The sequence below is a fragment of the Heptranchias perlo genome, chromosome 34 (genome assembly GCF_035084215.1).
Source record: "Heptranchias perlo isolate sHepPer1 chromosome 34, sHepPer1.hap1, whole genome shotgun sequence".
Lineage (NCBI taxonomy): Eukaryota > Metazoa > Chordata > Chondrichthyes > Hexanchiformes > Hexanchidae > Heptranchias > Heptranchias perlo.
In genome coordinates, this window is record NC_090358.1 from 24,357,875 (window position 1) to 24,381,094 (window position 23,220).

Consider the following 23,220-nt stretch of genomic DNA (forward strand, 5'->3'; position numbering starts at 1 on the left):
TGTACTTTTTGACCATTCTGCCCTGGGGGAACCTTGTCAAAAGCCTTGCTAAAATCCATGTAGACTATATCAATTGCACTACCCTCATCAACCGTCCTTGTTACCTCCTCAAAAATCTATATTAATGACTTAGATGAAGGGACCTAGTGTAATGCATCAAAGTTTGCTGACGATACAAAGCTAGGTGGGAAAGTAAGCTGTGAGGAGGACACAAAGAGTCTGCAAAGGGATATAAACAGTGGGCAAGAAGGTGGCAAATGGAGTATAATGTGGAGAAATGTGAGGTTATTCACTTTGCTAGCAATAATAGAAAAACAGAATATTTTTTAAATGATGAGAAACATGTTGGTGTTCAGAAGGATTTGGTTGTCCTTGTACACGAAAAGCAGAAAGTTAATATGCAGGTACAGCAAGCAATTAAGAGGGCAAATAGTATGTTGGCCGTTATTGCAAGGGGGTTGGGCTACAAGAATAAGGGAGTCATGCTGCAATTGTACAGGGTTTTGGTGAGACCACACCTGGAGTTCTGCGTACAGTTTTGGTGTCCTTACCTAAGAAAGGATATACTTGCCTTAGAGGCAGTACAACTAAGGTTCACTAGATTGATTCCTGGGATGAGAGGGGTATCCTATGAGGAGAGTTTGAGTAGAATGGACTTATATTCTCTGGAGTTTAGATGAATGAGAGGTGATCTCATTGAAACATATAAGATTCTGAGAGGGCTTGACAGGGTAGATGCTGAGAGGCTGTTTCCCCTGGCTGGAGAGTCTAGAACTAGGGGGCATTGTCTCAGGATAAAGGGTCCGCCATTTAGGACTGAGATGAGGAGAAATTTCTTCACTCAGAGTGTTGTGAATTTTTGGAATTCTCTACCCCAGAGGGCTGAGGATGTTCAGTCGTTGAGTATATTCATGGCTGGGATCAAGGGATATGGGGATCGAGCGGGAAAGTGGAATTGAGGTTGAAGATCAGCCATGATCTTAATGAATGGCGGAGCAGGATCGAGGGGCCGTATGGCCTACTCCTGCTCCTATTTCTTATTTTCTTATGTTCACATAATCTGGTCTGACACTTCTGTGCAGTACTGAGGGGGTGCTGCACTGTCAGAAATGATATCTTTCAGATGAGACTTTAAACTGAGACCCTCTCAGGTGGATGTAGAAGATCCTATGGCACTTTTCGAATAAGAGTAGGAGAGTTTTCCTGGTGTCCTGGCCAATAATTATCCCTCAACCTACACCTAAGACATGATCTGGTCATCATTTCATTACTGTTTGTGGGACCTTGCTTTGCGCAAATTGGCTGCTGCGTTTCCTACAACAGTTTTTTTTAATCGTTCGTGGGATGTGGGCGTCGCTGGCAAGGCCAGCCTTTATTAATGGGCAATAGTGACTACACTTCAAAAGTACTTCTTTGGCTGTAAAGCGGTTTGGGACGTCCTGAGGTCATGAAAAGCACTCTATAATTGCAAGTTCATTTTTATTTTCCATTCTGGTTCTCAGCCATAACCTGGTTGTGGGCCTCTCCTAGGCTTGCCTTTCCAATTTATAGACCCTGCTTAAGTAGCTCCAGCTCTCTGTATGACTGCAGCTCTCCTAGGCTCCATGTTGGGCCTCCCACTACCTTGGCCTCAATGCTGAGCCATCTACTGAGTTGGGATACAGTGAGGTGCTGCTGAAGACTGCGAGCAACAGGTTCATTTAGCGCTGTGACAATAACAATGTGTATTTATACAATGCTTTTAATGTAGAAAACGAACCAAGGCACAGACCAGTGGTAAGAGGAACTGAACACTGAGCCAGGAGGAAGAGTTTAGGAGGGGTGGTTGAAGGTTTATCGGGGTGGGGTAAATGGGTTTTGAGAAGATTTTAAAAGGAGAAAGAAATAGAGAGGTGGCGAGGTCTCTGGAGGGAGTTCCAAGCTCCACTTCCAATCTCTGCCACAGGAGGCCAGAATGGGATGACAGAACGGTGCAAGAGTAAAAATAAGTGTGGGGGAGGTTGCAGAGATAGGGTGGAACCAGGCCACGGAGGAATTTGAAGATGAGGAGGAAGATTTTAAGCTTAATGCATTGGGGTGGGGGAGGGGAGGCAGGTGGCGGGGAACTGTTACAGGCCCATGGGAATGGGAGAGAGATGGATGAGCAGGCCTTAGTAAGTGGCAGGCTATGAGCAGCTGAATTTTGGACAATTTGGGAGTTTATGGAGTGTGGACTGCCAACATGGAGACCATTGAAATAATTGACTGGCAGATTAACTGATTTCCCAAGTGTTCATTTTGCTGCTTCTCTGCTTCCTACCTTTTTATGAGCAGTAGAATCAGCAGGAAATCAAGAAATCAGCTGATGTGCCAGTCCCAATACTGAGTGAGCAGCATACAACTCCCACTCTGTGATTATTCACTTTTCAGTGACAAAAAATTAAATAAAAGTAGAAATATGGCAGTGTTATTGCAGATTGTTTTAGATTGCCCACCATCTTTTGTCTCTGTTTATATTTTCTGGGGCTCCTGAAAAACTAAGGGCCAGGATCAGAATGACTGTTTTTGCCTCTTCCTCTCTCCAGCTTCAGGACACGAGCTCCGTTCATATGTGAGCTACAGACCTTCCCAAGGCCACACTCAGCCTTTTTATCTCTCGCATGTTTTGCAGCCGCTCCCAGTACTGATCAGACTGGCAGTGCTGCAGAATTAACAAGAAAACTCTGTAGATTGGGGAGCGAATGCCTCCAGACCTCATCCCCCCCCCCCCTCTTTCCACCTTCCTCTCATGTCATATTCTGGTGCCAACAGCTCCCTTTGGACCCAGGCCCAACCTTCACCCCTGTTCCCTCCAGCCTGAGCTCATCCCTCCTTCCCAGCTCCTAGTTTCTCTTTCATTCACGTTTAATGTGGTAGAGATTGGAAGTGGAGCTTGGAACTCCCTCCAGAGGCCTCGCCACCTTTCTATTTTGTTCTCCTCCTTTTAAAACCTTCTCAAAACCCATTTCCCACACCCCCATAAACCATCAGCCACCCCTTCTAAAGTCAGAGTTTGCTGCCAAAATAACAGCGAGTTTAATGTGCCCGACATTATTATGTAAATCATCCAGCAACTTGTGGAGAGGAAGTGATGCCCCGTGAATTGCGAATCGCCACAAGTTGCTGGACGATTTGCGCCGCTCCACCGTTAGCCTCGTGGAAACGGCAGCTCGCCCTCAACCTCCCCGTGAGTTTCATGAAGATGCTGCATTTGAGCATTAATTGCCCATTAAACTTGCCGCAGAAAGTTAAGGCTGGTACTTAACAGCATAAGTACCATTTTACTTACGAGATTTGTGTTGCTGCAACGCCAATCAACCTCTCCAGCCCAGAAAGAGATTGATCTAGGCCGACCATGGTTGAATACACTGCTAACCCATTGTAGTTTCATACGTGAGGAACAGGCACATCTGAGCAGGGTTGCCAGAACCCAAGGAATAGTCTGGATATGAGTCACTACCTTCAGGAGAAGAATGGAAAAAAATTATGTTTACAATTTGTGCCTTGTTTTGATATTTTTTTCACTTTGCCATTAAGCACTACAGGTCAGATTAATCTCCCTTTGCACTGCCTGAACCATCACAAACTCGGAAGAGCAGATCCTGCTGCGATTTTTTTTTTTTTATTTGTCATATTAGCCATTCTTATGGCCTCCTGGGTAAGATTGCAGCTTATGGACAATTTTGTGCTGTGTACTTTCATCTGATCAGTCTCACCTGGATTTGAACCAGGGTCCCAGGTTTTAAAGGACAGTGTGGTACCTACTGCTACACCCCAGGATGAATAATATTTAGTTTTCTACAGCTTGGTGTAAATGCAGTATGTGATCCACCGCTGGTGGGTTCCTCAGTAGAAATGGATCATTGATGGTGTTAGATGATGAAATCTTTTCTTGGTTGCAGAATTGAACAGTTTGTCCAGATGTACAGCCAGAAAGTGGGTATTAGTGCTGAAGTGTTGCTGAAGACTCTTTGGGGTGACTACTATCTGAACACAAAGGCAAAGAAGATAATGAAAGGAGCACAGGTACGTTGTCTAATGTACAGACAATTCCATTACAAGTGCAAGTATGTTTAACACAAAGTAATAAGGTGGTATTTAGTCCTAGACTGGCCAGGCTGCAGTATTCTTTTTGAAGTTCTACTTTCAGAAGTGTAACAAGGCTATGTGGGCTCCTTAATGACACTGGATAAATCTTCTTCTTGTGGTACTGATGAGGATCCCAGATTTGATTGTGTTTTGTGCTGTTGGCCAACTTCAGCTGAGGTGGCAATGAGGCATTGCAGTTAAACTCGGTGTCCCCAGGCTGGGACAGAAAAATTGGGCATAGTTCCCTCGTCTCATTGCTGTCTGGCGACCCCTGCCACAGAGTGTTGTGTGTTTCAATGAGGACAATATTAGCTTGGCTGTGATGCTCCTATGGTCATATAACCTGTCAGCATTCATTGTCGGGCATCACGCTTGAAGAATGACCATTTTTGCATGAGGTATTTCAGGGCACTAGTGGATGACTCATCATGTTCAGGAGAGGACAGATAGAAGAACAACATCGAGAAGGAGAATCCCCCAAATAAACAGAGAATGTATGTCATTACTGTATTCGGAAATGTTTAATGTTGTGCAAGAACAACGTGCTGCTGAAGAGCCACTTGACAAAGGGGAAATTGTGCCAATATGCTGTTTTTATCTATTTTATATAACTTTTTAAAAACATGCTCCACTTAATATGAATTGATACTGTAATAGCTTGTGACCATAAGACATTAGATGGAGCTTTCCATGATTTACATAGATGGTAGGGGGTAAGTGTAAGACTGTAATATTGTGCGGAACTGTTGGGGCCTCATGCAGTGGGCAGCTCGTTGGAAAATGACAGGTGCGTTGCCTGCAGTTTTCTGTCCATTAATGTTAATGGGCGCAAAATCATTGGCAAAGCACTCACGATTTTCCGATAAGTCACCTGTTGCGTGCAAGGCCCTGTCAGTGGCGCGGTGTGTTAGAAAGCTCGGCCCAGTATTACAGCCTTACACTCATCCTCAACCATCTAAATTTTTTACCACCTACATGTACTTGTTGATCTCCTGTGATATTGCTCACGTATTTCTGTGGATTGGGCTTCACCTTTCTCCGCTAATGCTGGTATGCACCACTCAGTGCATCGTGACTGGAAGTGTTTTTCTCTTTCTTAGTTAACCTCTTCTGGCTCCAAACCGTTCTCCCTCTGTGGGCTCAATCAATCTGATAGTTTAGTTTATAATAATTCCTCCTCTCTACCCCAGAGCTGTGTATAGCTTGATTTGCCCTATATGTGTTCTACTTTTGTCCGGGTTGCTATGCTACTGTGCTTTCTGTTAGTTCTCCTCAACCACACACTTCAAAATTAAAGTTAGGAATTCAACCTGTGCTGCTACGTGAGCTTGCAACTTTGATTTTCCTCAGTCAAGTAGCCACAAAATCCTCAATGAAATGAAATTGCTAATTGTCATTAAGGTAGTGCTGAAATCACTGTGGAGAAGCTATTGCATTTGTCACCATTGTAAAATAACATGACCACATGGTTCACAGGTGGGTTGAACGAAGGGATTTATTTTCCAAGGCTTTGTTTTTTTTTTAACTTTTCTGCTCATCGACGTGAGGGATCACTTTCCTACTTTTTGACATCAGGCACTCTCAGGCTAGGTATAGCGTGTTTCTCTTTCCACAGATACTGCCTGACCTGCTGAGTAGTTCCAGCATTTTCTGTTTTTATTTCAGATTTCCAGCCTCTGCAGTATTTTACTTTAGTATTGTGGGTAGGTATAGCGTACAGTTACACAGTACTGCTCCCAACAATAGAACAGAACAATCTTTTCTACTTCTGACCATCCATCCATATGATTTAGCAGAGCAAGATTACGAATTTAGTGCTAAATTATCAGCATTTTATTCTATGGCCTATGCTGAGACTGTTCAAACTCATTTTAAATAGGGCCCTCACATCTAGCACAGAGAAGAGACTTGCATTCCTATCTGTCTGGCTGGATTGAAAGTTCACAGAGGTAAAAGCATGGTGTGGCATCCCATTACGTGACTCACTTCCCAACCTGGAGCTCTCATGCTGAATTATGAAATTGTAATAGTAGCATCTGGACTCTTAAAGCCCCGATTTTAATCTAACCCACTAGGTGGGAACGGACCAGGTTCGAGTCGGTTGCCCATTTTACACCCTGCCCGATTTTACTCTCTGTGACTGCAATGCACAGTAAAATCGGACAGGATATAAAATGGGCGTCCGGCCCGAACCCATCCCACCCCACCCTGTACCTGCCGGATGGGTTAGATTAAAATCGGGGCTTTAATCTCTTTATAAAACATGTAGCTGTTTCCTGGTGTAGAACCTTGTTTACAGACACAGTTTTCAAAAATGTTTTAAACGTTGAGTCAAAAGAGCTGTGCAGCTCTCCAAATCGTCAGGATAATGGTTAAATAGGCATAATCTGGATTTTCCATGGAAGTTCTCCCATTCTCCTGTCAGGAGATTGCCAGAATCAGCTTTAAAAAAAAGCTGTTTGTTAAAGGTTTTCACTGGCCCTCTGTGGTGGGAAAACCATGAGAATCCTGTGGATATTCTCCCCCAATCTGTGGTCTAAAAGGTACCTTGGTGTATTTGTAAAGAAGTGTTAGTTTGACTACTTTTAGAGTAGCTTTAATTCCTCCATCGATTGGTTTGATCTTTCAATTAATTGAGATTATTTTCCCCATCGTCACAGCTGAAAGGAAAAAAGCCCCTCTTTGTGCAATTAGTGCTGGAAAATATCTGGAGCCTGTACGAAGCTGTAGTTGTTAGAAGGTAAGGATTTTTTCTTATGCCATTGTGTAACTTTCATACACCTATGGATAAGGGTGATTGCTATTTATAACTGCCTTGAAAACATTTAATGCAGTCTGTGGAAATATTCCATGTTGTGTGGTTGTGATATTGGATGCAGGGGTTGAGATTTCTTTCATACCAGACTCTCTCAGTTTTAGCAATTGTCCATCTTCTCCCTCAATATCCTATTTTACAAACTAGTCGCCGAGTCACTGGCCAAATGCTGTGTTCCATTAGGAATGTGTCCTTTTAAAACATCATAGACTGTAAATGCCCCTGTTCTGAGGCACCCTTTCTTAGGTCCCTAATTTTAGTGCTTGCATTACAAGGAGAAGTCAACTTTAATCATGTCTTGCTAATAACAGGCTGACTGTCATCATGGGTACGAAATGTCAGCACCCTTGTTCTTGCATACATAATATGCCACAGTGCAAAACTCCCATTTAGCAGAAGTTTGCACCTTGGCTTTGTCTTCTAAAGTGCAGTTATGTTGTGTCACAGTAACATAGCCAATGTCCTTGCCATTGATGATAATACATGCCGCAAGAGCCCAAACATGGGGGTTTGCAACATGTAGAATACTTTCCCATTAGGAGAGCCTGGAGTTTCATGCACTCTCTGTCACTCTATGCCTTTGTTTTCAGTTTGAATCAGAATGTGGGACAGTGTACAATCAGTTTCTGTTCGCTTTATGCACTGTCCCATTCCACCCATTGCTGTAACATCAGCTCTGCATAGGTGTCAATGATGCAAGTTCCATTAAAGTTTTACGTTTAGAATTTAAGGACAAATCCTTCAATTGCTACTTAAGCAAAGACACAATGCAGCATAAGTGCGATAAGGTGTTGCACCTGTTTACTGCCTGCACCAGTTTAAGCAGCATGAACAATAGCAAGCGCTTGCTTCATGCATGCTATGATCCCAGTATTAACACGCCTTAGAGTGCATTTCGCATGCGTGCTAGTTCTAACACTGAGAATTTTACATTTCCTATTTCTTGGCTACGTCAGACAAAATTGTATCGATTTTATTGGGAGGTGTAAATGTTCAGAAGTGTAGAGAAGTTGGTTTCTTGTAGCCAATACATGACCTGTATCCTTGACAAGCCATTAATTATTTTTTCTATATTGGCTTGTGCATGTGGCTAGTTCAAAGGAATGCTCCTCATGTAAGTATGCACAAACCAAATGACATTGTTGATATATGAAAGAGAAAAGGTCGAATAGGATTCATGTTTCATCTTGGAGCTTAGCGGTGGTTTTATGTGACATTTTACAGAAGGGTAAAGAAGATTATGTATTCTGGCTGTGACATTTTTGTACTGCTGCTCATGAAGCATTGATGCTAAAAATAATAAAACATTTCTGTACTATTATATATACTCATTAAGAATAATAGTTGAGTCCGACAGCAGAAATTCTTGTGGCTCATACTCATAACAATGAACTGTTCTGCTTCAGTAACAACTATGTAATAAAGACTGGCAATCACTATCTAAATCCTTAGTGAAAACAAAAGCTTCTTTTGTTAAAATCTTGCACAGTTATAAGCGCAGTATTTTATGCCATGAGGGAGTTTTTCTGTACCGAGGATTCTTAATTATTTCAGATTTTCATGTCTTAAGTGTTGTAACGGTGACTGGATAATGAAACATTGCATTCCAGTAGCATAGGGCAGTTGTACTTCTGCTGCCTATGATAATGACCAGTCTTATCATTGACATCCAGAATTGGTGTGGTCATACAACATGTTTGAGCTCCATGTGGTGGCTGGATGTGAGCCTGTGCTTGTCAGTTCTTCCTGATTTTGGTAGGTCATTGGGGAAGTAGTGAGAAAGACATTATCATGACGGGTTGTTAGGTACGTACTACAGGATGTCATGCATGTGCCCAATAAAATCGCTGGGCAAAAATCCAGTATTCCCTCTTGTCGTGCAGGAGGCTTATCTACCCCCCCCCCCCCCCCCCCCCCGCCCCATCCCCTGTGAGATTGGAGATTTACTCAAATGATCAAGCACCTAAGCCCCCATGAAAATAAGTTCTGGTGAACTGATTAGAGGTTCCCTGTTAATTTGTATATGATGGATAAGGAGAGAGTCAGATGCCTCATATTTAGCCCTGGACTAGAGTTTATTATTTTTAATTTTATTACCGCTGTGAATGGGAGGTAGTGTATTTACTCATGAGCAGTGTACCCATGCACTGCCACCACAAGTTGACTTGAGATTTTAGATCATTATTGATACTTCCTCATTGACCAAAAGAAGCTCAATATTAAGATTCTAGGGCTACACCTGAAGCCACTTTGAAAACATGTATTATGGTCTGTCGACATGTATCTCAGAGCGACTCCATTTGTTTGTTTAAAGGTAGCACTTTGGATGGGCCAAGAGGCTAATGCAGAGAAGCCAAGTCAGAAAAAAGTTATGGTTGGCTGCTAGTTTTGTCCTGGTTTGGATGCCTCTGAATCATTCTCCAGACTAATCCAAAGTGAATGACCATGACCGTGAACGTCTGTGCATTCTTGTACTGACAGGATTTTGTGAACCTTTCAAATTATTCTCTATTTTTGGATTGAGGTTGAGAAAAGCTGCCAACTGCTGCAACAAAAATGCACTCATGGGTGTGTTTACAGAGTTTGGGTTTGACCCAGGCAGTACCCTATTTACACTGCCTGGGTGAAACTGTCCAGGAGAGAGCTCAGTGCATGTGTGCATCCTTTCCCTACCAGTTAAATTTTAAATGTTTAGGCAATGTGGCCATTGCATTTTCTTTTGTAAATGTTAATACCTTCCTTAAAACTTTTACTTCAAGGCCTCAGCCTTGTCCAAGAGCCTGGACTTGGACTTGATTGTTTTTTGTCCATACCTGTGACTCTGTCAGCTGAAGGCAGATTCTACAGTCTGAACATGTGCAGTGTGAACATTTTCCTGGGATGCATCAGTAGCATTTAGTTAGTGAAGCACCAAATCTAATGTTCATAGAGATCTTTTAAAAAAAAAAAATTCAAACCAGTGTTGCTAGAGCTGACCACCCCTCCCCACACTCAGTGCTGCGAGGCCTATGCCGTGGAAGGTGTTCAATGAAAAAAAAATTAAGTGCCCTCTATGACTTTTCACCTGGGTTGCTTGCAGCAGTGTCCAGGAGATTAATCTTTAATTCCTGGAAACTCCAGGACAATCCTGGAGGGTTGGCGGCCCTACCCCTTCCTTCACTAACAGACTCCAGGAACACTCACCAGTGAGTCAAATCCCACATTTCATCTCCCCAGTTCTCCCATCACTCAGGTTCTTCCTCCACAATGATACCGAGTCACAGGACTCCCCACAACCATGTTTCCAAACCCCTGCCCTCCCTTCCAGTACTGCTAAGTACCAGCTACCTATCTCCAATTGGTACTTCTTGTTTTCCATCTTACTGTGTATCCTCACCTTTAATAACGGTAAGGGATAAAGGTGTTCAGAGACTCGCAAAGTGCATTGCTCTATTTGTAGCAGTTTTTTAATAAGTAAAATTTTGTTTTGTTTGTGAATTTTAACTTTGAAGATACAGAACCTAAGTCAAGCAATTCCCGGGCCTATGGTTTAACCCACTCATTCGAGTCAGTAACTGAGGGTGATTATTTGCTGAGGGAAACTAATATCTTTTCCTAGTGGGAAATGAATGTGTGAGAAGATTTGATGCTGAGCTCAGAAATTGTGGCTGGAGATATCAGCCAGGCCTGGACCAGGATAAATGTCAACGGGAAGGAACTGGTCAAGTATTTGAATGTTAAGCAAATACTGCAAATCCACCATTGTAGGAAGAGTGGAAAAAATACATATTTTATAATGTAAATAACTAGAAATGAGAGGTTTTGTGGAGGCAAGAATAAAGTTACTTACAAGTTTTGTGAAGTGGTAGATAAATATTATTACTGATATATCTGTGTAGTATGTAATATTTGTAACCATAGTCGGTCATGCAGAATACTGCTTCAGTAAATTTGTCATGTTATAGTGAGGGGAGGACCACTGTCACAAATAAGCTGCAGCAGGACTGCAGTAAACATCAAAACCCACACTTTGTGTCTCAGATTACCCCTGAGCAGTACCATGGGAAATCTATTAGGACGGAGTCAAATTTTGACGTTCTTTGTTTGCAGTGGCACTGCAGTACTTCTTATGTGATCATTAAAGGAATATATTCCAGACAATACTTGCAGGAATTATATTTCAGAGCCTTTCCCTAACATCTGGCATTTGCTAAGGGCAACAATCAAATCGAAACCTGCCTGAAGTTATTTAATTATTTAATTCTCCAATGACCATGACAATGCACTGTGCTCATTTGCTCAATGATGTGGGATTGCTGGATGTCAAAACTGGTGATACCCTGACTTCAGCACTGAGCTAAGCATGAGTTGCAACAGCTTTTTTTTGTAAGTTCATACTGCCCTCTGAACAGCCTTAGTTTTTACACATTCCACACAAGATGAGAATTTTTATGAGCCTCCCCTTGAATATGCTTTTAAGGAATGAATGTAGCTGTCTTGTGTGTGTGAAGAAATAGTAATCTTTTGTCTTGGTTTCTAGGGACAAAGAGAAGATTGATAAGATAGTAAATTCATTGGGTCTAACCATTCTGCCTCGTGATTCACGTCACACGGATCCTAAAGTACACCTTAATGCCATTTGTACTCAGTGGCTTCCTATCTCCCAGGCTGTGTTGTGTATCCTTTAATTATGTGATTTAATTTTTTTTTGGATTTTAATATTTAACAAAAATAATGCATGATTGGCCAAATTATTAGCGATTGTGATTATGATCGTTGGTGAATTAATTTGTGTAACCTAAACAATGATAAGCTAATTGAAGTAATGCCTTTAATAAATTTAGCATATAACCTACAAAGCTTTCAAGCTTCAGTTTTAACTGTAGGGAGAGGAGAGTGTGGGGCAGTCCATTGGAACTCCAATGTGTTGTGCCATCGGATGATAGGACATGGATTTGTACTCACGGTCCCCAGACGGTGAATTTACACCTCAGTTTTGTTGCTTTAAGCTGTTGAGTTCAGGCTTCTAGTTAATGGTTACAGAATGGTTTTGAAAGAATCCTGGTGGTAAGTTGCCTGGTTCTTTGACCACCTCTCGGTAGGGTTTGGTAAATGGCATGGGTAGGAGAAAATACATGACTTGCAAAGCAAAACAAAAAACACAAAAGGCGAGTGGGTGGGGGGTCCTGTGCAATGTCAAAAAATAAAGAGAGCTAATTTCCACTTAAGCCTTGTCTCATGCATATTAGTTAAACTGATGCTGTTTTTATTAGCATAAATGAGTATGATAAATGTCATCCATTATGAACAAGATTAGAATTTTAAAATAACCATCAGTAAATAAAGATTGTCTTGAGCATTCAAAATGACAGAAATGCTGGGATTTGAAACTTATAAAATGCCGAACTGTTGAACACGTGCTGCTGCTTTTGCTCTTCCATTCCACTGGCTTTGTTCCATCCTGTGGAGGAACTTTGGAGTTTCTATTTCCATTACATTACCGTGCCAACGAAATTGGGAGCACTCCATCATATTTTGTAGTTCGGAAAGAAAATCAGCCCCGAAGGCAACTAAAATTGAAGATGGTTATCCTTCTTCGTATCATTCATGTGGTGTGGTCTGGGGATGGATTCAAAATCTTTTGGGTTTCAGGATGTAAATGATCATACAGGATGCTCCCCTTTGGCATTCTGATGTCACCCGTGTCAAGAAGAATCTTCTTTGGGTAACATCTCTGGGTTAATTCTTAGACTTGGTTTATGCTAACCCATACTTGGTTTGAAAGGAAGCTGTAGCTGCCTTCTGGCATTCTAGATTCTAAGGTAACATAGTATTACTTGTACTCTATTGTGATTGGAACTGCTAGGTAGGATAGGGCAATGGGTCAGGCAGTAGTTCTGCATGATGTGCTGGGGGGGTGGGGATGTTCATTTGCTGCTTTGGAATGTGAAGGTGAGTATCCACCAACCTCATGTGATGCATGATGGTGTGATCATAGTAGTCCATACTAGTCCAGAAAGGGGATATGTTTTATTGTATAACTTGGTTGGTCAATAGCCCCTTATCTGGTCTGTGTATTCCATGTGAAGGGTTTGATTAAAAAAAAATGTTAATCCTGTCAATGTTTAAAGAAAAAAACTATACAGGACATTTTGGGTTACAACTAAACTAATTGAATATATTGATATATGAAATGTAATGGATGTTGTGTATGTGGATTTTCAAAAGTCGCTTGATAAGGTGTTGCATAAAAATTGTTGATAAAATTGAACCACGTGATATTGAAGGGACTGTGGCAGCACAGATCCTTGGTTAAAGGACAGAGAACAGAGTAGGAGATAGTGGGTGTTTTTGGACTGCAGGAATATCCATTTGTGTCTGCCAGGGGTCAGCTCTTCTTGATATACGTAAATGTTCTGGACTTGGGAATGGGGATTCAATATGAAAACTTGCAGAGGACACAAAAATAAGGCAGCTTGGCTAACTGTGACTGTAAGTGACTTCAGGAGGATATACACAGTTCTCTGAAGTTAGTAGATTGGGCAGATTGATGTCCGGTTAAATTTAATGGGAGGAAGAATAAGAAAAGGAAATATACACTAAATGGCAAAACTTTGAGAGCAGATGAGGAGCAAAGAGAATTAAGGATTCAGGTAATCAGCTTGATAAATGGGAGGACAGGTTGATAATGCTATGAATAAAAAATGGGATCCTAGGTTTTATAAATAGGGGCATAGAATATAAAAGCAAAGAGGTAATGTCAAACTTATACAAATCATTGGTTTGATCGCAGTTAGAATATTGTCATGCCTTACTTCGGCAGGATGCCACGGAGAGGGTGCATGAGAGATTCGCTAAGATGATACCAGGGATGAATGGTTTTAGTTATGAGGCGAGGCTAGAGAAACTGGGACTCTTTTCATTGAATCTTAGAATCATACTTCACAGAAGAGGCCATTTAGCCCATCATGCCTGTGTTGGCTCTTTGAAAGAGCTATTCAATTAGTCCCACTCCCCTGCATTGGAACAAAGGTGAAGAGCTGGCAATGAAGTGTTCAAAGTTATGAAAGGTTTCAATAAAGGAAATCGGGATAGACTATTTCCACTGTTCATTGAGTCGGTAGCTGAAGGTTATAAATTTAAAGTTAGTACCAGAAGAATGAGGGGAGTGGTTAGGAGAATTTTCATGCAGAGAATTGTTAGAACTTGAAATACCCTATCAGAACAGTGGTGGAAGCAGAATCCATATCCGCTTTTAAAAGGTCAGTGGGTCGATATTTGACAAAGAAAAATTTAAAAGAACAGGCTAATGGGACTAAATGGTTCGCTCTTCCCTAACCCTAACCCCAAATGGCCTTCTCCTGAGCTAAAGAGTTCTTTGGTTTTAGTTATGGATAGCGAGCAGAGAGTGGGATTGGACTTGGTGGCTCATGCAGAGGAAAAACACTGGCACAGACTTGATGGGCTGAACGGTGTGTTTCTGTGCTGGAACATGGTACGTATTGTATTGCATGATTCTCCCTGGCTGCCAACCTTAGTGAATCCGGCAACAGCTGTGAGACCGGTGGGGCGGGTAGTAAACTAGATTGTTTGGGGACATGTGTATTGTTTAGGATGAATTGCTAAGCTAGGAAAAATGTAAGGAATCTTACAACACCAGGTTATAGTCCAACAGTTTTATCTAAGTCCACATCTAAGCTAGGAAAGGCATCCTTGAAAACACAATGTTGCTCCAGAGCTTCAAAATTTTGCTGCAACAAAATTAAGTGTACCCAACCTGATTAGGCCCAACACGCTTGCCTCTTTGATGGACAGTATAAAGGCATGGTAAGAGAAAATTAGGATTTTATTCACCAGCATCGATATAAAAGGAATGGACAAGGACTGACAGTGAGGTGCCTGATTCTCTTGTGTGCAAAGTAGATGGTTCTGTACAATCCACCTTTCAAGCAGAATGGGAGTTGTTAACACAGCAGTGTTACACCCGTCACATTGAATAAGTCAAATGCTTGAGCACTGTCTGATAAGCTGCCGAAGTTAAACAGCTAAGAGAGAGGACAAGGGCTAAAATGAATCGTATTGTGTGGCACCAAGCTGTATAGATCACCAGAAGTAAGTGGGCACATCTAATTTTGTGAGAACAATTAATTGGATAGTTTATGGTTCGAAATGTGAACCAACAAAGGGATAATTTAAAAATATAAAAAGGATGATTTTCCTCCAGACTTTCAAGATTTTGCTCCAACAAAATTAAGTGAGCCCACCCTCTGGGTGCAACAAGTGGACAATGCAAGGACACAGTAGGAAACAACAATGTCTTCATTCAAAGGACCCATAAAAGTACTGAAAAAAAAAATTGGAATACTGGCTTTAATGGTTAAAAACAAAATCAAATGCGTAAGTAACTGTCACAGATGATATGCATCCTGGCCATAACACCAGATACTGATTTGCTTCCAATTCTTAAGGTGACATTGAAAATGAAGTGGAACTGTGAGAATAAAGTGGAACTGGATGATGGCCTGTCCTGCTAACCTGAAATGATTGTCATGGATTATGGTAGAATATGAAATGGTTAGTGGGATAAAAATCTGTCTCTTGGATGAGGAACCATCCAGATGAATCCATTAGTACACTTTGGAATTCCTTGACAAAGTACCACAGCAATGGTATGTAGCAAGCTGCCCAGCCCTATGGATATTGCTGCAGAGCGGGTTGAGAAGCTCATGTGTGTTCGAAGCAGAAGATTTGATTCACTGCCTGCTCAAACCCAAGCCCTCAAACAAGGTAAATGGTTGTGCATATTCTGAGTAGAACTTAAGTACAAGTTGGTGAAGAAATAGCAAGTGCATTATGTTAAATAGTTTTTCCTTTATTTTTGTACACTTTTCTGGATGCTGTTTATTATTTTGAAATAATTTACATTTATTTTTAGATTGTTAAATGAGGAAAAGAATTGCAGTGTTGTTTAAACACACAGCAGTAATTGCTTGTCTCATTGATATAACTGTTTACAGTCAAGTTTTCATCAATACCATTGTTGAACATTATCAAATCAGCATTGGCACATCGAGTAATAAAGTGCTGATGTTTCTCCTGCTGGCCATATATTTTCCTGGCAACGTGAGTCAGTGACATTGTTCGATGTATCTTGGTTGTCCAGGATATAGTGTCCTGTCACGGTGGGTGTTCTGGCGTTCTGCAAAACACAAAACCGTACTGTTCCTGCGCATGCTGTACCATATGTTGTGTTTGTGCATTGCAGTGGTGCTCAGGAGTTTTTGAAGGAAGCCAGAGAGCCTGGTAAGTGTGGCCAGTTTAATCCGGCTGGCGTTATGTTTGATTTACTTACCAGAGCTTTGCCTCTCGACCCGAGAGTTGACTAGTGCGAGTGAGTTATCTGCATCTTGAGGTTGTTGCATGTAATGGATTTTGGGATATTGTGTGGCATCACATGTTGGACCTTGTATTGTCTCTGGTAGATTTCTGTGCAATGCATTTGGCCTAATCATCTAAAATAAATTCTGTTACACGAGTACATGTGTGACATTGCTCATGGTGTCAGAGGATTCGATGTTACAGGATACACTGGTGATGCAGCGCCATCCAGTGATCGCAGCATCACTGGGACCTGTTTACATAGGGAATTTCCATTTTAACTGAGATTATGTAGGCATTTTCAATGTTGAATGTTGATATAAAAATTGTGATCATGGGAAGTGAAGTTTGTGGACAGGAAATGTGTGCATACAGAATATTTTTAATCTTGTATCTAATATAGATAATTAATGGAGAAGGAAATGCTGGGGGGAGTACTTTCAGAACAAATTGTTGAATGGGGGTTGGAGTTACAGACTTGCTTGATCATGGCTCCATTTGCACCTGAGCTGGGATAAATTAGTATTGACCGGGTATTGATGTTTATGCACTTGGAATTAAATTTTCGCATCCTGGCTTTGATGCTTCTGAAATGGCAACTCCGGTATAAATGATTCATGTGGGCTGTCTGTATGCCACATCAGAGCAACTGTGGCTGGAAGCAGAGGCCTGAAATGGTAGAAAAGCGAATACAGTGGTCTCGATGGAAGGGATTGCTGTGAGTTTTGCATTTGTTATGCACTCCCATAGCAAAGATGTTGACAGTTGTGAACAAGGAAGTTTTGGTTTGTAAAATATATACTTTAAAGTAATATGATAAACTTCATGCAGTAGCTTGTAGTTTTACAACAATTGCATACCAGAAAGTACTTTTTTTGTGGTTCACAACAAACTGCATTAGTTTGGCACCTGTTTTTTAAAAAAAAGAAATTTGAGGAAAAAAAGTTAGTAGAAATTTCAGTGGCTACATTTCAGAAATTTCAAGAGCTCTTAGTGCCAAAACTTAAGAAAATCTGCATGTCTTGAGGTCGACACATACTGATTGGGCTGAGTGGCCTGTTTCTTCTATGTCTTTGCACATTGATAGACTAATGGCTCTTCCTGGGATAGTTGTATAAATGGCTACATACGTAGTCAATGATGCCTGTACCCGGAGGAGCAAGTAATGTGGTAAAACTGTAGCTGTCTCCATTCTTCCTGATGGTTGCTGAAATGGGCGGAAGAAAATGTGGCTTCATTTTACCTTAATGAAGTCCTGGATGGCATAATGATCGACCCCTATAGTGTCTCCTGTGGATACCTAATAATAGAGGGTATGAAGAGCTTCACTGCCACTGGTAATGCAGCACATAGGGTGTACTGTCCATGGGGGTCTCCTTGCATCAGGCGCCACACCTAATTCACAGTGCTCTGACTCAGTTTTAGCCTCATTCTTTGCAGTTCCATGATGTCGAGGTAGCTGATTCTGTTAAATGTACTGCTGCTCCCTGGGGTGGTTTGTTCAGGTAGCGGGAAGACTTATGTCGAGTTTAGACTCCCTGTCCACCATCTCCTGAGGCAGCTAATTTGCAGTGAAATAGCTGCTAAGGCCCTACGCCCATTCCTTGAGGCCCAAAGAATGAGTATTGTGCCGATACTTCCAAGCTTGTCATTCTGTTGTTACAAGAACTGGTGCTGCATGCAAGCACAAAACTCTGTTTGTCTATATGCAGAACCCTGCAGCATTTTCTCGTGATAGGCCATTAACAAAGCCTTAATAAGGAAATACTTTTATCCTGTCGGTGGCAAAACACATTAGTTAGAGTGGGTGGAGAGCTCTCAATAGCACCAGTAATGGTGGAAACGGCTGCTCCTCCTTTTAATCATTTTCCCGCTTCTTTTAATGCACTTCTTTATAGTTGTTACATGTAATTTCCCACAGAAAATATATTTTAAAATGGAGCTCAGAGTGAGACGAAAACTGCATGTGTGCATGCTGATCAGTTTGGTTGGCCACAAACCACCCTTGGAGAATTGTATTTGTTGAGGTCACCTTGACATCAAGATCAAGTTCAAATGAGAAATATGCAGTTGAATTGAAACAACTTGCCTCCTCACACAAATAATGGGAATAAGTGCCTATAATTTTGGTGCAGTCTTGGGTGATGAAGTCTGCCTAATTTTAAATTTGTTGTGGTCCAGAAATGCCATCACAATCCTACAAGAGTAAATTGATGAAAATGTGATAAATTGTTTGATAAAATAAACTCTTGGCTCTTGAGAGCAACAGTTCAGTGAGAACTGATGCAAGTTCTGGGATTTAAAAAAGTGTAGAACATTTTTCTGTTCAAGAATCAACTTTCCCGTCTCTAAAAAACAGAATTAGTTATTGAACTGTAAAAGTTTATTCCTTGGTACAAATCCTTGTGTTTTTATTCATAGCTTCAAGTAACAGCTTAGTTTCCATTGGCCACTTATGTTAGCATGGGAACAAAAATTAGATATATGACTGACATTTGACCAAGGTAATGAAAGAAAGGAAGACTTGCACTTATATATAGCGCCTTATCACGTCTCTGAGAAAGGTCACAACAATTAGTTTTGAAGTGCAGGCACTTTTGTTAAATAGGCAAAAACCAGCATCCAGTTTTCACTCAGCAACTTCCCTAGAAACAGCAGTGAGAGGAATGACCAAAGAGTCTGTTACCACAAAGCAGTAAGAATCAAACTGGTTTCTTGTTCTGGGCTATTTTACATTAACTATTAGATCAAACCTCTCACCATCTGCCAACGCTTTCAATTCATCAGTATGTAAAGGATGTGAGTGCAGTGTTCCTCTGAGCTACATTCCTGTCACACAAGTGGCACACAATTTTACTATTACACGGTGTGCTTGTATTTAATTACATGAAACTCAAGTTCCGTCAAGCAATAATTTTTGTTTCAGAATTTTTAAGCCTGGATTATTGACACCACATTGGGGCTGTTGTAGAACACGCAATGAATGCTAAAACAAAAGCAAAATAGCCTGCATGCTGGAAATCTGAAATAAAAACAGAAAATGCTGGAAACACTCAGCAGGTCAGACAGCACTATAAATGCTGCTGGTTGTATGACAAGAGCATGAAAGCAGATACTGCTTTTCACTTTAATCCAAGTAACTGTAGTAATTACTGAGTAGTCAGCACAATGTTTTAGACCTGGCAGTGTGTAACAACCCTGTCGAACGCCATAGATCAGTGTTCGAGAGTGAATATTGTGAAACCTCACTAGCCCCTCAGTGATGTTGACATTACTGTAACAATTCCAATGTGTAGGGCGGAGAGGGGCATTGTCAGGTTGGATGTGTGTGTTTCTCCCCTCTCCTAAACCACACAGCTTTTGGAAAGGCTTATGTCCCCCCCCCCTCACCCCCTTGCTTCAAATCCTGCCTATAGTTCCTCTCCAACTCTTTACAGGTGGTTACACCTCTATTTAGAGGAGCACCTATAGACCCAGAAGGGAATGGGAGGGAAGAATCATCAGAGGCTTGTTGCACACTTAACCCTAGATTTTCCTCGGCGGTAGCCCAGAGGTCAGATGCGGAAGATGGGAAATGTGCCGTGCTTTGAAGCACTCACCTCAAATAGGCGGAGGTTTCATTTTAATACTCAACTGAGGCCACGTCACTCCTGGACAGCGTATCCCACTGTTCTGGGGTGAAGGACACTTGGTGTAAAGGATGGGCGTCCAGGTGGCAGTAAGTATCCTGAACGTTGTGCAAAGGACACAGTGATCCAAAGGTAGCCACTTCTTAACTTGTTCTTCAGTATTTTCCCCCCTGTTGACACTGAGTTTCTGATAAGTTTTTGTGTCGATTGATGTAGATGATTTATTTTCCCCTTCCCCCACTAGACCATTTTGGTTGAGGAAGCCCCACAAGGCTGAAGGAGAAATGTTCTGAGCCCCCCGCTCAGTTCCCCCATGCCTGCTTCTGCGCACAGCGGTGAAAGTACATTGCCAGGAGAGGCATTAGTGTCGGCAGAGGTGCTACTTCCAAAGGAAGCTGCAGCCCAAAATCGGGCGGGCTAGCGACTGAGATTGTGGGTAAATTTAGGCAGTGGAGGCTCATTGCTTGGTCTGCATTTTCCTGCCACTGTCTGCTCTTCCCCCCACCCCTCCCCCCAATGGATTATTCCATCGGCCCTGCCAGAATGCCATCACTGGGGAGGAGAGTCCCGGCCCGGATGTCATCACTATGTGAATGCCTGACTCACCAGAAGTCCCCCACTCACAGTATGTTAAGAGGCTCGCCAGGGTGATCTGCAGAAGGCCGTGGCCCGATTGGCTGCACCTGCTGCAGTGCCTCCAGCCATATCTGTAGGCCCTGGCACACCTACCCTTCAGTGATCATTGGGCACGGCCTTCTCAGTGTCTGGGTCAGCGGATAGCCATATGCTGCAAGGATACCTGCAGACACCTGAAACTTGGCTTCCCCTACTTGTAGGCATGCTGTAGTGCTGACCTATGAGGATGATGCACTGAAGTGGCATAGAGGCAGCCCTCCTTATAACTAAGCAGCACCACCTCCACTTCAGCAACCATCTAAAAGGGAGTCGGCTGTTGGGCTGTTCCATCGTGCCAGCACCATGGCTTTCCTTTTCCTTCATTTTAGCCTGTCTCAGAATCTCCTTCTCTTTTAAGAAAGAACAAACTTGCATTTATATGGCGCCTTTCACGGCCTCAGGACATCCCAAAACGCTTCACAGCCAATGAAGTACTTTTGAAGTGTAGTCACTGTTGTAAAGTAGGGAAATGCGGCAGCCAATTTGTGCACAGCAAGATCCCACAAACAGCAATGAGATAAATGACCAGATAATCTGTTTAAGTGATGTTAATGGGGGATAAATGTTGACCAGGACACCAGGGAGAACACCCCTGCTCCTCTTCGAATACATGGGATCTTTTATGTCCAACTGAGAGGTGCCTTGGTTTAATGTCTCATCCGAAAGACGGTACTTCTGGCAATTCAGCACTCGCCAGTACTGCAGTGGAGAGTCAGCCTAGATTATGTGCTCAAGTCTCTGAAGTGAGGCTTGAAACCAAACTTTCTGACTCAGAGGCAAGAGGGCTACCACTGAGCCATGGCTGACACCTTTAGAATCATAGAGTCATAGAAAGATTACAGCATGGAAGGAGGCCATTCAGCCCATTGAGTCCGTGCCGGCTCTATGCAAGAGCAATCTAGCCAGTCCAACTCCCCTGCCCTTTCCCCGTAGCCCTGCAATTTTTTTTCCTTTCAAGTACTTATCCAGTTCCCTTTTGAAAGCCATGATTGAATCTGCCTCCACCACCCCCTAGGGCAGTGCATTCCAGATCCTAACCACTCGCTACGTTAAAAAAAAGTTTTTCCTCATGTCACCTTTGGTTCTTTTGCCAATCACCTTAAATCTATGTCCTCTGGTTCTTGACCCTTCTGCCAATGGGAACAATTTCTCTCTATCTATTCTGTTTAGGCTTGCACAGACTGCTAATAGGTTGGGATATTTTCAGAATTTTCATCCCTCTGTTGTGACACTCCTTTAATTGTCTTTATCCCTTTAAGTTTCATTTCCACAATTTCTTGCTCCTAACGTGTTGTTTAGATTCTTCCAAATCTACACCTAAAGTTATGCTAATAAGCTGACCTAGGACAATTGGATGCAACAGCCCACTCCTGTTTCAGTCTGAAACCCGGCAATAGCTGGTCTCACACTAATGCCAAAAGAAGAAAATCTAGAAGCTAAAACAGGACATATCAAAATGGATTCCACCCCTTTAATTGGGCAAGCATATAGTGAATAGATGCATAGAGCAGAGAAATGTGCTTATCTGCTGCCATCTGTTGGTGAAATGCCAAACTGCATGCAACGAACCGTTTATAAATTTAATACTTAACAGCGGGAACTCTGCGAAAATCCTGTATATGTTGGTGCCCCTTCTAAATGTATATCTGTACAAACCAATGCTAATAGGTTAGAATCAGCAATCTGGTTCACCAGTGAGCTCAGATCCCGAATAGGTGTATCAAGTAGGACTTAGCAGGACCAATAACTTTCATGCTTTTTAATCTAGTTCATTTTAAATAGTAACATTATTCTTCCCGAGAATGGGGATTGGAGACCAAGTATAAGAGAATAATTCATGTTTTTTAATAGACTTGTGATAAGACAGGCAAAGATTACAGATTTGATAACGAGGTTGCTCTAATGAGTCTGAGAGCAGACACAGCCATAGAAACGTAGGAATTGCTAGATGGAGAAAGACCACAGTCCATCTAGTTCGCCTTCTATCATCCCGGTAGTCACATGACACAGTGGTAATGGAGTTGTTGACTAATCAATCTCTATCCATCAGTCTGCAACAGACCCAAAATGACACGTGGAAAACCCTAGTGCTGGAGAGCTTTGGGAACCATAGGTCAAAAATCACTTGATCTTCCCGAGCCTGCTACACTTACCGCATGTCATGTCTCAAATTACTCATATACTCTAACCCAAAATGTTACTTTCTGAAAGAAATCCATCCCTTATACTAACTTATTGTTCAAGTAAATATGCAATGAACTCCATCTATAATTTCATATTATTTGTGTCTACAGTTTCAGGCCATTTTCATCTACTGACAAAAGTGCCCTCTGCTCTTATATTGGCAACACCTCGATTTTAAAAAATCTCACCGTGCCTTCAGCTGCCTAGGCTCTAAGCTCCAGAATTCCCTCCCTAAACCTCTCTGCCTCACTGTCTCTCTCTCTCTCCCCTCCTTTCAGATGCTCCTTAAAACCTACTGCTTTGACACTTGTCCTGATATCTCCTTATGTGGCTTGGGGTCAAATTTTGTCTGATTACGCTCCTGTGAAGCACCTTGTGATGTTTTACTACGTTAAAGGTGCAATATAAATGCAAGTTTTTGTGGTTGTTGTAGCTCATCAGTTGCGAAAGTGT

The 23,220-nt window shown here is 42.0% G+C and overlaps 1 protein-coding gene across 1 annotated transcript in view; it reads left to right on the forward strand.

Moving 5' to 3' along the window:
- Positions 1 to 23,220, forward strand: part of efl1 (elongation factor like GTPase 1) — a 228,278-nt gene that overhangs the window by 47,894 nt on the left and 157,164 nt on the right. The window contains exons 8-11 of the mRNA XM_067971612.1: positions 3,921 to 4,044; positions 6,768 to 6,847; positions 11,442 to 11,578; positions 15,566 to 15,688. Of these exons, the coding sequence (XP_067827713.1) occupies positions 3,921 to 4,044; positions 6,768 to 6,847; positions 11,442 to 11,578; positions 15,566 to 15,688 (464 nt within the window). The remainder of the gene's footprint in view (positions 1 to 3,920; positions 4,045 to 6,767; positions 6,848 to 11,441; positions 11,579 to 15,565; positions 15,689 to 23,220) is intronic.